Genomic DNA, 11,170 nt, shown 5'->3' on the forward strand with positions numbered 1-11,170 from the left:
TTCACACAGCTACTTTTTGGAACAGAACCACACTTGAAAGAAGATAAGTGACTGATTATCTTTTGCCTCACATTTACAGACAAGCATGAGACAAATTCTTCCCCACTGAGGTACAGAACTAAAAGAGGTAACAATTCTTCACTAGAGCCTTTAAAGGAGAAAAACACCACTAACGTCTCACTCAGTTTCAAACATACTATATAGGCAATCGGTACAAGGCTCGCCTAAGTAACTAAATCCAAACGATCTGGCTGATATTTCTGTTGGTTCATTGGACTATATTTCGTACTCTGTTTTTGAGACCAGTTATACAATTACCATCCAAAAGCTGTGCACAATAGAAGCATGAGTAAGACCGACTTGATCTGTATCAACAGGTGCCAGCAAATAGCCTGCCAGTTTCATGCAATTTTACTTCCAAAGCCATTATATTAGTTGGCAGTTTACCAAACTGAAAGATATGTTTTAACCCTGTGAAGCCTGAGCTTAATTATAGTAAACATGCAATAAAACCGCACCTCAAGTATTTATGATACAACAGTTATGATACAATCCTCTGTATTCTAATGTATTTTTCCTGATTTGACTGGAAAGAAACTTTATTCCTAGGTACCTTTTCCATTTATTTTCATTTTCTCAATGACAAAATAAAAAATTGATAGGTGGTTTGGGCCTATGGCAGGGTGGTAGGTGGAACAGACTCCATACACACTCTGCTGTTACTACCACTCTTGTTATTACCTCATTACTCAGTATAAGAAATAACTCCAGCAGTGCTTAGCAACACAGTGCATCCAATCAGCTAAAGATCACTAACGGCAGCGTGTGAAAGGCATGCAGGAATGGAGCGCCAGGGTACAATCCGGGAGCCCGAATCAAGCACGTAGGAAATAGCGCGCTATTCTTTCACTATCAAAACTTGGTGGCCAGACTCCAAGCTCTTTGGTAATAATACTCTTCTCTGCCGCCCTCTCTCGCTGTGACTGCACTTCCTGCAGTGAGCTCTACTTTTCCACAACACACCCGCCAAACGCTACTTCCTTAGGACAGAGCTCCCCATCCACCTAAGCACCACTTGGCTGCTCTCAACTGCATTTAAGAAGCCCTCTGGTTTCTTTAATACTATATTAAAGATAAAAAAAAAGTCAAACCAATTTAAATGCAAAGACTCATTGCAGACATTCCACTTGCCACGTACAAATCTATTAGCCATAGGATAACATCACTGCAACATGAACTGGAATTGTCCCTACCAAATCCAGTCCAGAAAATTAAGATTTCTTTTCTTCTTTAGGTGTTCGCACAAACAGCCCTTCTCTCCAACTTCCTTCAGCTGTTGCATAAGCATACTAGAGAAGTTTAAACCTAATCAAAGGAACACCTTTCTCCTATCCATCGAGATCATTCCTTTAATTCACAATCATGGTTTCAACAAAGTGCTTCATGACATCATTGTGGCATTTTCCATATAGAAAGGGAGGCTCTGCAGAGCCTTTTGTTGTCCGAAGGACTTAAGAAACAGTCATACACAGTGGACCAAATAGCTACTGTGCTTGAAACAGCAAAGGCTCCATAAGAAAACTACAAAGGCTTTGCACACTGTTAGACCATTGCTCTGTTTCAAGGAGCTTATTTTCCACACCTCAATCATTTCATGCTTCAATTGCTAGAAGTTTTTTTTGTGTCTACTAAATCTCCTCAAAATATAATTGGGGAAGATGTCAACTACTATAACTGTGCATTACAAACAGGTACTGCTGCTTTGATTTCTCCATTAACTTCCAGCCTTTCACTGAACTGGATTCCCAGTCATTGTCTCCTCCACACAGTCACCTTTTTTCACATTGCCCTACACTCAGAACATCCTCCTAAATGTCAATTAACTGTCTTCTGTACTTTTCCAAATCCTTTCCCAATGAGTTTTTCCTACTCCAGGCCATTATTGATGCATTCCTTATCTAAACCCTTGTCAGAGATTTTGTCAATACTGCGAAGACCACAGCTACAAATCATATTCTTACACAGTTATCTGGTATAAAGATAAATAATAATGTAAAAACAGTCAAACATCCTTTTGCCTACAACACTCAGGCATGATGGAGTAGAATGTAGACTTCATGGAAGCCTGTAGTAACTTTTTCAGATGTAATGCAAATGGTAGTGATGAGAAGAGAATAAAGGTTAGATAATTAATTTTGTGCTTCTAGGGGTAGGTTAGCTTATCAAACTATTATGTAATTTTGCAATCAAAGTTGTTAGCTGTTGGCAAGAGCACCTCACGTCAGAAATGAAATGAACTAACACGTAAAAACTCCAGTAAAAAAGCAATCCTACCTTCGTCTCCTTCTGGCGCATAGGAAGCTGTAATAATGTCGATGTCAGCACAGTTCATCACAATTTGGTTGGTTGCCTGTTTCACCTGGAAGAGAAATTTTATGAGCATCAGGAAGAAACAGTGTTCCCTACTCCCTTAAGCTCCCTTAGGTAGTTAGGCATTCCCACCACCCTTTAATCTAAAACCCCTTCCACCATCAAGTGTCTGAAGTAAAATTTAGTGTTTAAGAGTGGTAAAAAAGAAAAAGATATTCCACTGATGCTCTCACTTGTTCTGGAACATGCGTACTTGAATCATGTTCAAGCCATCTAGGCCTACTTATCAACACTGTAAATTATTTAAGGGAATGAACTGCCTGTTAAAAATTGGTATGAAATCTTGACAATAGGGCCCTTGTACATGCCTGGGAATCCAAGACCAATAAAAATAGATAGAGAGCCTGTAAGCTTCCTTTTAGAGATGACCTACAGGAGACTATAGTCAAAGCCTTTGAATGCAAACTTACATCTTTGAGAGATGATCAGAAATACAACCTACAGTACTGTGTTCTAAACTGTCAACACTATAAGAACTTCCTAGGTTAAAAACACCTGCCAAGAAATTTGCCTTTACATTTTCCTGAAAGCTTTCCTTCTGCCAGCTCTTGGCTACACACACTTTGCTTTATTTAACAAGTGGCCAGCTCCCAGCGTAGTAATAAACTGTCTCACTGTGCCAGCTTTCTATTTGGATGCAAAAGCTTGAATACAGAGGAATTCAAATTAAATATCAATTAATTACAAAGGGGTAAAATATTTGGGAATTAAACTAGGAATTATTTAGAAACTTATGGCTGAAACCACTAGAATCATCACACTGGATCAAGCTGGTAATACTGCTAGTCCAGGATACAATGTCTGGCAGTAGACAACACCAGTTCTTTAAATAAAGGAGCAAGAATTCCTGTAATAGCCAGCTAGGGTTTAAGATATGTACAAAGGAACTGCTTCCTACCCCAGACAGTAAGTTTCTTAAAGCATAAGGACTCGTATGCCTTTATTGGTTTTTCACTATTACAACCCCAAAATGCCCTATTAACACCTGTACCCATCACTCTAGCTATCCATGTTTGAACACAGCAAGAACCAGCTGGACCTCTTTGTGATGGAAACTGGTTCCCAGGAATCAAGAGCTCCTTCATCCCTGTAGCGAAATCAGCAAAGTACTTTGCATGTGCACGCCAGCTCACCATTCAAGCATCTGAGTGTAAATACATTTATTACAAGTAAAGCCGAAATAATAAGCTGAAGTGTCACAGTTGAAGCAGACACTTACCACTGCCATAAAGGAGCTGGTATCTATACAAGATGAGTAAATGGAAGCAGATATTCAGTCCTAAACCGTTCTACCCAGGCTCGCTGAAGGAATAGTTCCTTAGTCATTGTGTACATTAAAAACAAATTCAAGTCTAGTCAGTGATAAGAGAGGTTTAAGAAATTTAAATGTATAACTTAATAGGCATACCCACATCACAAGAATGGTCTATCTAGTCTAATAATCTGTTAACCAAAGGGCTAATCCCAGATAATCCAAGGAAAGCCAACCCCCACAGTGGATGGTTAACACAAGACAAACCTAACTCAGAAGTTTCTTTCTAACCTTAGTCACCAACTTTGCTTCTGAAGCAAATGTCTACAGCTTATTCCTATTAACAGAATTGTTTGTATAATAAATATTAAGTAAGGGCTTATACTTTTTGACAAGAGTAACTATTAGTGAATCTTTCCAAATCCTGCTTGTCAGTCACCCTGCAGTAGTGTGTTGAAGAACAGTGCAGAAGAGCTGTGTTGTTTTCATGTTGCCTCTTTATGGTAATAAAACCAAAACAATGTTACCTAATAAACTTAACCTGATTCTAGAAACAACATGTTTGCAAAGCATAAAACAAGCAAATGTAACAACTAAAGTGACACAGGTTAGATTTGATGCTTCTAGTAAAGATACAATCTGAAATCTTTTTTTCTTTTTCAATTTGCTGTACATGAAACTAAAGGATTACAACATTTCCCAAAACCTAAGATCAAAGCTCAACAATTTTCATCACAATATTAGGGTTTGGGGTTTTTCAAGGTCTTCTAAAACACAGAAAAATCAGAATGAGAAAGTTTTTTATAAATGTCTAGTAGAGACCTTTATTCAATCTACAAATCCAAGATGCATAAAGAGCTGTCCAAATTGCAGACAATACTGGATTTAACAATAGGCTTGATCTTTAAAAAACAACCTCTTCTGAGGACAGAAGAATTTTCAGTGTAGCACTGTGCCCACAAAATAAGAAAGTTTAGGTTTAAGCAGAGACAATTTCAGAGGCTGCTTAGAAAGGCAATTCCCTATTTTTATTTTCTTCTTACCTCCTACAAATATCAAGTCAGTTTTACAAAAGAGTGCAACATATTAGAAAACATTCAAAGGGACTGAGTGAACCAGTAGGCTAAAAAACGTTTACCCTCCAACTCCCAAAAAATAAAGGGCAAAATTCAGCTCACAGATATGAATACTGACAGTGTACTGTACAGCACACTTCTGAGGCTCTCGCAATTTAATTTAGTGAGGGAAAAAAAAAGTTTTCATGTTGGCACACAGACTCTAGCATGAAAGCCTCCTCCCTCTGATCCACTAAAAATAATGAAGTACAGACACACCTGTAAGAACAAAACCAAAACTATAAGCCATCCAGCATACTTAACTTAGGACCATTTTATCTCACAAGAACCTGTAGCCTAATGCTTACTGACTCTACCTATATCACAAAGATGAATGAATGTGTTTTACTGTAAGCGATACCTTGAAAACGCTTTTACATTTCTGCTAATACTATGTTCTGGAAGACAGATATTCTGCTCATGCAGTGCTTTTCATGAATCCAATCATATTAAAAGGCAAAAAAAGCATCTCACCAAGTAAGGTATAACCAATTACAAAGCTGTATATACACGAACTGTCACCCTGCTTCACCTTGCTCTATAATAAAATAAATTTACTCTTCAACAAGAAGCTAATCAAGGCAAGAGCAAGCTACAAATGCCCACAATGAAAGTAGCTTTGCCATAAGGGTGACATGCTTAAAAGCAGCAGACGAACTAAGACCAATATCCAGAATGAAGAAATGTTTCCAAACTTTAAACCTGCTCCTTTCAATGAAACTCTACTAACATTAATCAGAATTCAAAACACCTGTTGAGATTAGCCAGACACAGATACCACAAGGAGGTCTGCTCTGCAAAAAACGGCAGACCTTTTAAGACATTTTAACTGTGTCGGTAACCTGCCATCAGACTAAGATGACACACACTTCCCAACCCCCTACACATCCACATTCATGCTCAGTGTTTGTTTCTGGGAAGGAAATCTCACGCAATAGGAGATAACAGCTTAAGTTCCCCAAAAAAGTTTTCCAAGGTAACATCATTTGATGGAAGAAGAGCTAAAAAGGCTAATTATTTGGCTCTGCCAAATAGGATGCGAAGATGCTGTAAAGCTTTTGATTTTCAGAGGTTATCAGAGCAGGAAAGGACTTGGTGGAAAAACATTTTTAGGGCATTAGAAACAAGAATTTGAATGGCTTCAGCAGAACGACAGCCTACCTGAAATACAGGATGAGGTGCACCAAAAGACATCTTCTATAGTCAAAACTAATTCTCTAGAGCCATTTATAAGACTAGATAATTAAAATCTTGTCACTCGGCTCCAGAGTGCTTTCCTAAATGTAGCATTATAACAAGCATGTATGTTTTTAGCATTTTACTCTCTAAAAATAGACAACTAAAATTACTACAGTCGTGTTCTAGGATGTATCTTTTTGAAAAGAATTCAAAACTTCAATGAGAAAAGGAATAAAGACTTTTATTAATCTGCATCTCAAGCAAATTATGGTAGCCAAGTAGTGAAATTACCAATGCCACGACTAATTGGCCCACTGGAAAAATTAACTTCATTCCAAAGAGCATCCAACAACATTCATCGGTAGCAGTCACACATACTTCAGAAGTGTCAAATTCACACAGACAAGTAAATCCCTTTGTAACTATGATCAATGCAATCATCTTAGCCTTATGAATTACAGAACTGAGAGGCCTTTCTGTGGGGGAGAAGAGCAAAGGCATTCCTATTTTTGAAGCTGGTGGCATAAGGGTACACAGAGCCCCAAGGTCCTGACTTTGAAGCGCCAGACTTGAACACTTAGCATGCTACCTTTAACACTCAAATTCAGATGTGCTGGAAACTGAAGTTACAATGCCAGGTAACATGACCATATATTTACCCTAGCCAACTTTCCCGGCCCCCCCCCACCCCCCGGAGATACTAAGCACAAATACTACACCCATTAAGCTTAATTTTTCAAGGTTTACATACAAGCGTGTCACAATTAATCTTTAACTGGCATGCAGCAGGATCAGAAGACTACACATTTCTTTAGTCTAGCAGATACTGCGTAATTAACCTATAAAAAGCAACAGATACAGGTTAAACATTGCTAAATATAACAGAGTATCCTTAAGACATATTAAAAGGACTGTGAAAGATGTTTAAGAGCCATCTACCTCAGGCTGTAAATTCTTTAAAGTAAAGATAGGTTGCTTTGCAACCAAGAAACCCCTTGCTGTAGTTTGCAATGAAAGAAATGAATCACCACACAACAGGCTCCAAAGAAGGTAGTTATATAGAGGTAAGTACCAGGAAGTTAGAAGACAACCATGCACCTTCCTGAAGCTCTGCACCTACGCCCTGCACCGCACAGGTGATCGTTTGGAGCCATGACAGCGCTAAGAACTTCCATTTAGAAGCTTAAAACAACCGTTGAACTTTGGGAGCCAGATGTTTGTTTCTGTTGCTAGTTACTCATGTTTGCCTTTTCAGCATGATGCTGAAGAACAGAACGGCCACACATCCCCTCTTTGTTCCAGCCCTCGGTTAGGCCTCCCAGGAGTCAAAAGCAGAATGGAAAAAAGTTGACCTAGACACTGAGTAATATGAGTGCGCTGCACTGATAACTAGACCCTGAGAATCAGGGTTATAATAATTAAATCTCAAGCTACCAGATGAATAAAGTAGATGAACTATTTCCACCAAAAAAAACCCCACCTTAATTGTGCTCATTCAGAAACAAGCCCACACACCCAACAAATCAACAGTTTAAAATGCTAAAAGATGATACAACTGACAGAGTGATCACAGGATTGTGAGCAGGCAACTATTTCAGTGCCAGATCTGCTACCAACACGCAGCGCCCGATTCTCCCACAACCATGTTTTGTCCTAGCTGCGATAAGGGTTCCTTGTGATATAGTTCATTTAAGGACTTTGGGCTTTTTAACTGTGATAAATGGTAATTACATACTGTCAGTTTATATAATTGTTACTCAATTCTGCAGACTTCAAAAATATTCATATGACCACAAATTACATTATTTGAAAATCTCAGGTAACCAGACAAAACTTAATGTATAGGCTACCAGATACTCAACAAGCACAACTTCAAAAGGCTACGAAATTAAACTATCAAGAGACAGATTTCAGTATCGTTCCTTTATCAAGAAACAACAAATACTAGACAGAGGGCCAATTCCCTAACCCAAAAACTAAAAGTGTCACAATAAACTACAAACACATATCATTTCTTTTTAAGGCTTTGAAATCCACCTGCTCACTGCTGACACTGAAGCAACAGCCTTATCTTTTTAATCATAAAAGGCTTTATCCTCAGAAGCTCCTCTGAAGGAGCCATATAAGCCTAACATTTATTATTGTAGCATAAAGACAAAATGTTTTGTTAAGTTACTTACATGTACAAAAGCCAACACAAGTGTACTGCCCCAGAGCCAGGACTGCAAGGTTATTTAACATTTCTTCAGCGCTTGGTGCTCAAGTCGAAAGACTTACCAAAATTCTACACAGAGGGCTGCCAAATCCTATTTAATGGCTGTGAGTGAGAAACACAAACTGACTGATCAAGTGTTTACTTGTAGTATCTTGACTAAATATCATAGCCTTCACTGATTCCAGTTTGCTAGTAAAGATGCAAAAATAACAAAGCAAACAAACACTTCTGATGTACGTAATGAAAAATTTTCCTAATTTTGTGGCTAATCGTGATTTATTCTGGTGTCAAAGTTTCAGTACTCACCCTGCAGGTCAGAAACCATCACTGGTTTAAGTACTTCATGTGGATTATTGCTTGTCCAGCCATTATCATACTGGAATGGAGCAGAGGGACTAATAATTATTCTTGGTTGGTTATAAAAAATGATACCTGGATCTTCAAAAGGAGGCAGTGTATGTATTTCCCTACCCAAAACCTGGAAAATCCAAAGTTTGTGTCTTAACGTAAAATCACTTTTACCTCAACGACTGTACAATGTATGCCAAAGCTGCTGAAAACAGAATGCCTCTGATGAGCTCCACTCCACCTTATTACAAGCTGCTAGCAGAAATGGCCAACAGGTCCATTGAACCAATTAGATCCAAAAGCACACAAATTATTTTTTATTTTCTAGATTCAATCCCAGCTCAATAACAAACAACTAGTAAATGTTAGCATATTCTTAAGCAAGCCATTCCCTTGTACAAAAAGTATCCTGTCCACCTAGTACTGTAGATGAGCTGGTTGTTCTTCTCTCCATTAAGGTGCAGAATAGTTACCCTCTAATTTTCTGGAACATGCCTTTACCACGCTTTGGACACTGGCAGCCACAGCAAACTTCTCCAGATTGCTAACTCGAGACAAGCACGTGAACACTCACCCCATACACCTTCCTGCACCTCTCCTGTACTTGCTTGCATGCAGCTGGGATTTGGCCTCATGATTCTTTGGTCTATGGTTGATAAAAGTTATTAAAAACTAAAGATATATACTTTAGATATGTTTTAAAAATCTTGCCCTATATTTTTTTAATTCTCTCTACTGCAGGAACATCAGATCAGCTCACCGTGATGTGAACAAGAGGTTTTTTACAACCTTGACCCTGCCAGATCAGTGCTCTTCCTTAACACATGCCCTCAGCTGGTAGGAAAGTCCAGAATTTCGCATTGTCAGGTGCTATCCATTGCTCTAGGAATTAATTGACCAATCCCCTGAACAGCAAATGTTATTAAAAACATCTCAACAGGACTAAAATCTGCAAACCAACTACCATCTCCACAAGCTCAATCCTCATTATTCCTGGATTTAAATGAATTTTCCAAGGCTGCTGTTCAATACGACTCTCTCCTCGGTAGCAATGCTGGCTTAAAAAGCCACGACTCCCCTCCCCCCGAGTGTTATTTTTAACCTGGATGATTTCAGTGATCCCATTTGCAGCACAGCCCCACAGCTGTAACGGGACTGAGGAGCAGCAACTTGGGTGCGAAGACAGGAATAGGTGGCTAGGATTAAGACAGAAGAGACTGGGAATTTCTCAAGCTAGCATTTTTGCCCAGGCTGATGTGCCATCAAACCGAGACCCCAAAGACAGCAGCAGCCTGAGGACATGAGCTAGAACAAAATCTGCAAGGCGATTTACATGTTCAATATTTCTTCCACATGACACAAACTTACTCATCTCTGGTTGTCTTCCTCCAGGTCGCAAAAGTCACAAGATTCACTATCATCCACAGCTTTTTGCCCTCCCCAACTTCCACAGACACCAGACGCTTGCCCAGTGAGGCACTCGCTCTCTTCTGTACCTGTGCTTCAGATTCAGCAGTTTCATTGCCCCGATGTTACCTCATTTTAAAACAAGGTTTTAACCACCTCTTTAGACCAAGATTTAAATCTGTACACATCTCGGTATTTAAAAATCTCCCTCACATTTTTTTGAGCTGTCAATACAGTCATCCCATTTTAAGAAGTCCGGTAAGCCCTTACAGTTCTGTATCTATTTCAAATCATTGCACAAGGAAAGACATGAAAGCAAATTCAGGAAATCTTGGCACAGCAGCCTGAGAATGACTATGAGACTTCAGGGCTTTCATCAAACATTCTGGCTTTGAAGCACGAACACGGGGAAGCTTTTGCCTTTCAGAAAAGGCAGAAGACCCGCCGTTTTTAGTTTGCACACCCCTTCCCACTGTTAACCAAGCCTCTCGCTTCACTGACTTCAAGCTTTTCATGTCACTGAGGCCTACCAGCTTACCGTACTACACCGGGGGAGTTCTCATTTAATTGCATATGTGGTAGTTTGTCTTTCCAGCAAAATCCCGAGCCATCTGAATGGCTGGATATAGATAAAAAGCAGCACGCTGGAGGCTGAAAACAGGAACAGGGTGCTCACTACGGATTTGAGGGAAGCCGGGGATAGATATCCACGGTTCCCACCGCTCCGCGCCAAACCCCACGTACAGACTTTTGCTCTAGCGGGGCCCTTCTGGCAGCGGGCAGGCGGGAAGAAGAACCGGGGACTGTCCGAGCCGGGGCGGGAGGGAGGGAGGGAGCGGGCCGGGCACCCCCACACACAGCCCAAGGGGGACCCGGGGGGCCCGCAGCGGCGGGGCGAGGCTCCCCCCCGCCCAAGCCCTTCCACGGCCGCTCCCGCTCCTCCCGGGGCCCGGAGCGGGGCAGGGCGGGGCCCGCGGGCTGCCCTCGCCCCTTCCTCGACGCTTGGCCTCGGGGGGGGTGTATATATACATATATATATGTATAGGCTGAATGGAAAAGGGAGGGCGGAGACCGCGGGGAGGAGGGGGGGGAGAGCAGCTCCGAGCGGCCTCCCTGCACCTGCCCGGCCGGCTCCACCGCGCTGAGGGCCGGGCCCCGGCGGGCTGACGGGGAAGGGGGGAGGCCCTGAGGGCCCGGCGGCGAGGAGGGGAAGGGGAAAAGGGC

The 11,170-nt window shown here is 40.9% G+C and overlaps 1 protein-coding gene across 3 annotated transcripts in view; it reads right to left on the bottom strand.

The window, feature by feature from the left end:
- Positions 1–10,594, bottom strand: part of NPEPPS (aminopeptidase puromycin sensitive) — a 38,039-nt gene extending 27,445 nt beyond the window's left edge. For 2 of the 3 annotated variants that reach the window (XM_010585527.1, XM_010585528.1), the window contains exons 1-2: positions 10,485–10,594; positions 2,335–2,419 (exon numbers count right to left, since the gene is read on the bottom strand). In XM_010585527.1, coding sequence (XP_010583829.1) covers positions 2,335–2,392 — 58 coding nt within the window. In that variant the 5' untranslated portion in view covers positions 2,393–2,419; positions 10,485–10,594. Of the gene's footprint in view, positions 1–2,334; positions 2,444–10,484 lie in introns of those variants that run through there. The other variant, XM_010585526.1, reaches the window with a different exon arrangement.
- Between the last annotated feature and the right edge of the window lie 576 nt (positions 10,595–11,170).

The sequence above is a fragment of the Haliaeetus leucocephalus genome, unplaced genomic scaffold (assembly GCF_000737465.1).
Source record: "Haliaeetus leucocephalus isolate CR32 unplaced genomic scaffold, Haliaeetus_leucocephalus-4.0 Scaffold110, whole genome shotgun sequence".
Taxonomy (NCBI): Eukaryota; Metazoa; Chordata; class Aves; order Accipitriformes; family Accipitridae; genus Haliaeetus; species Haliaeetus leucocephalus.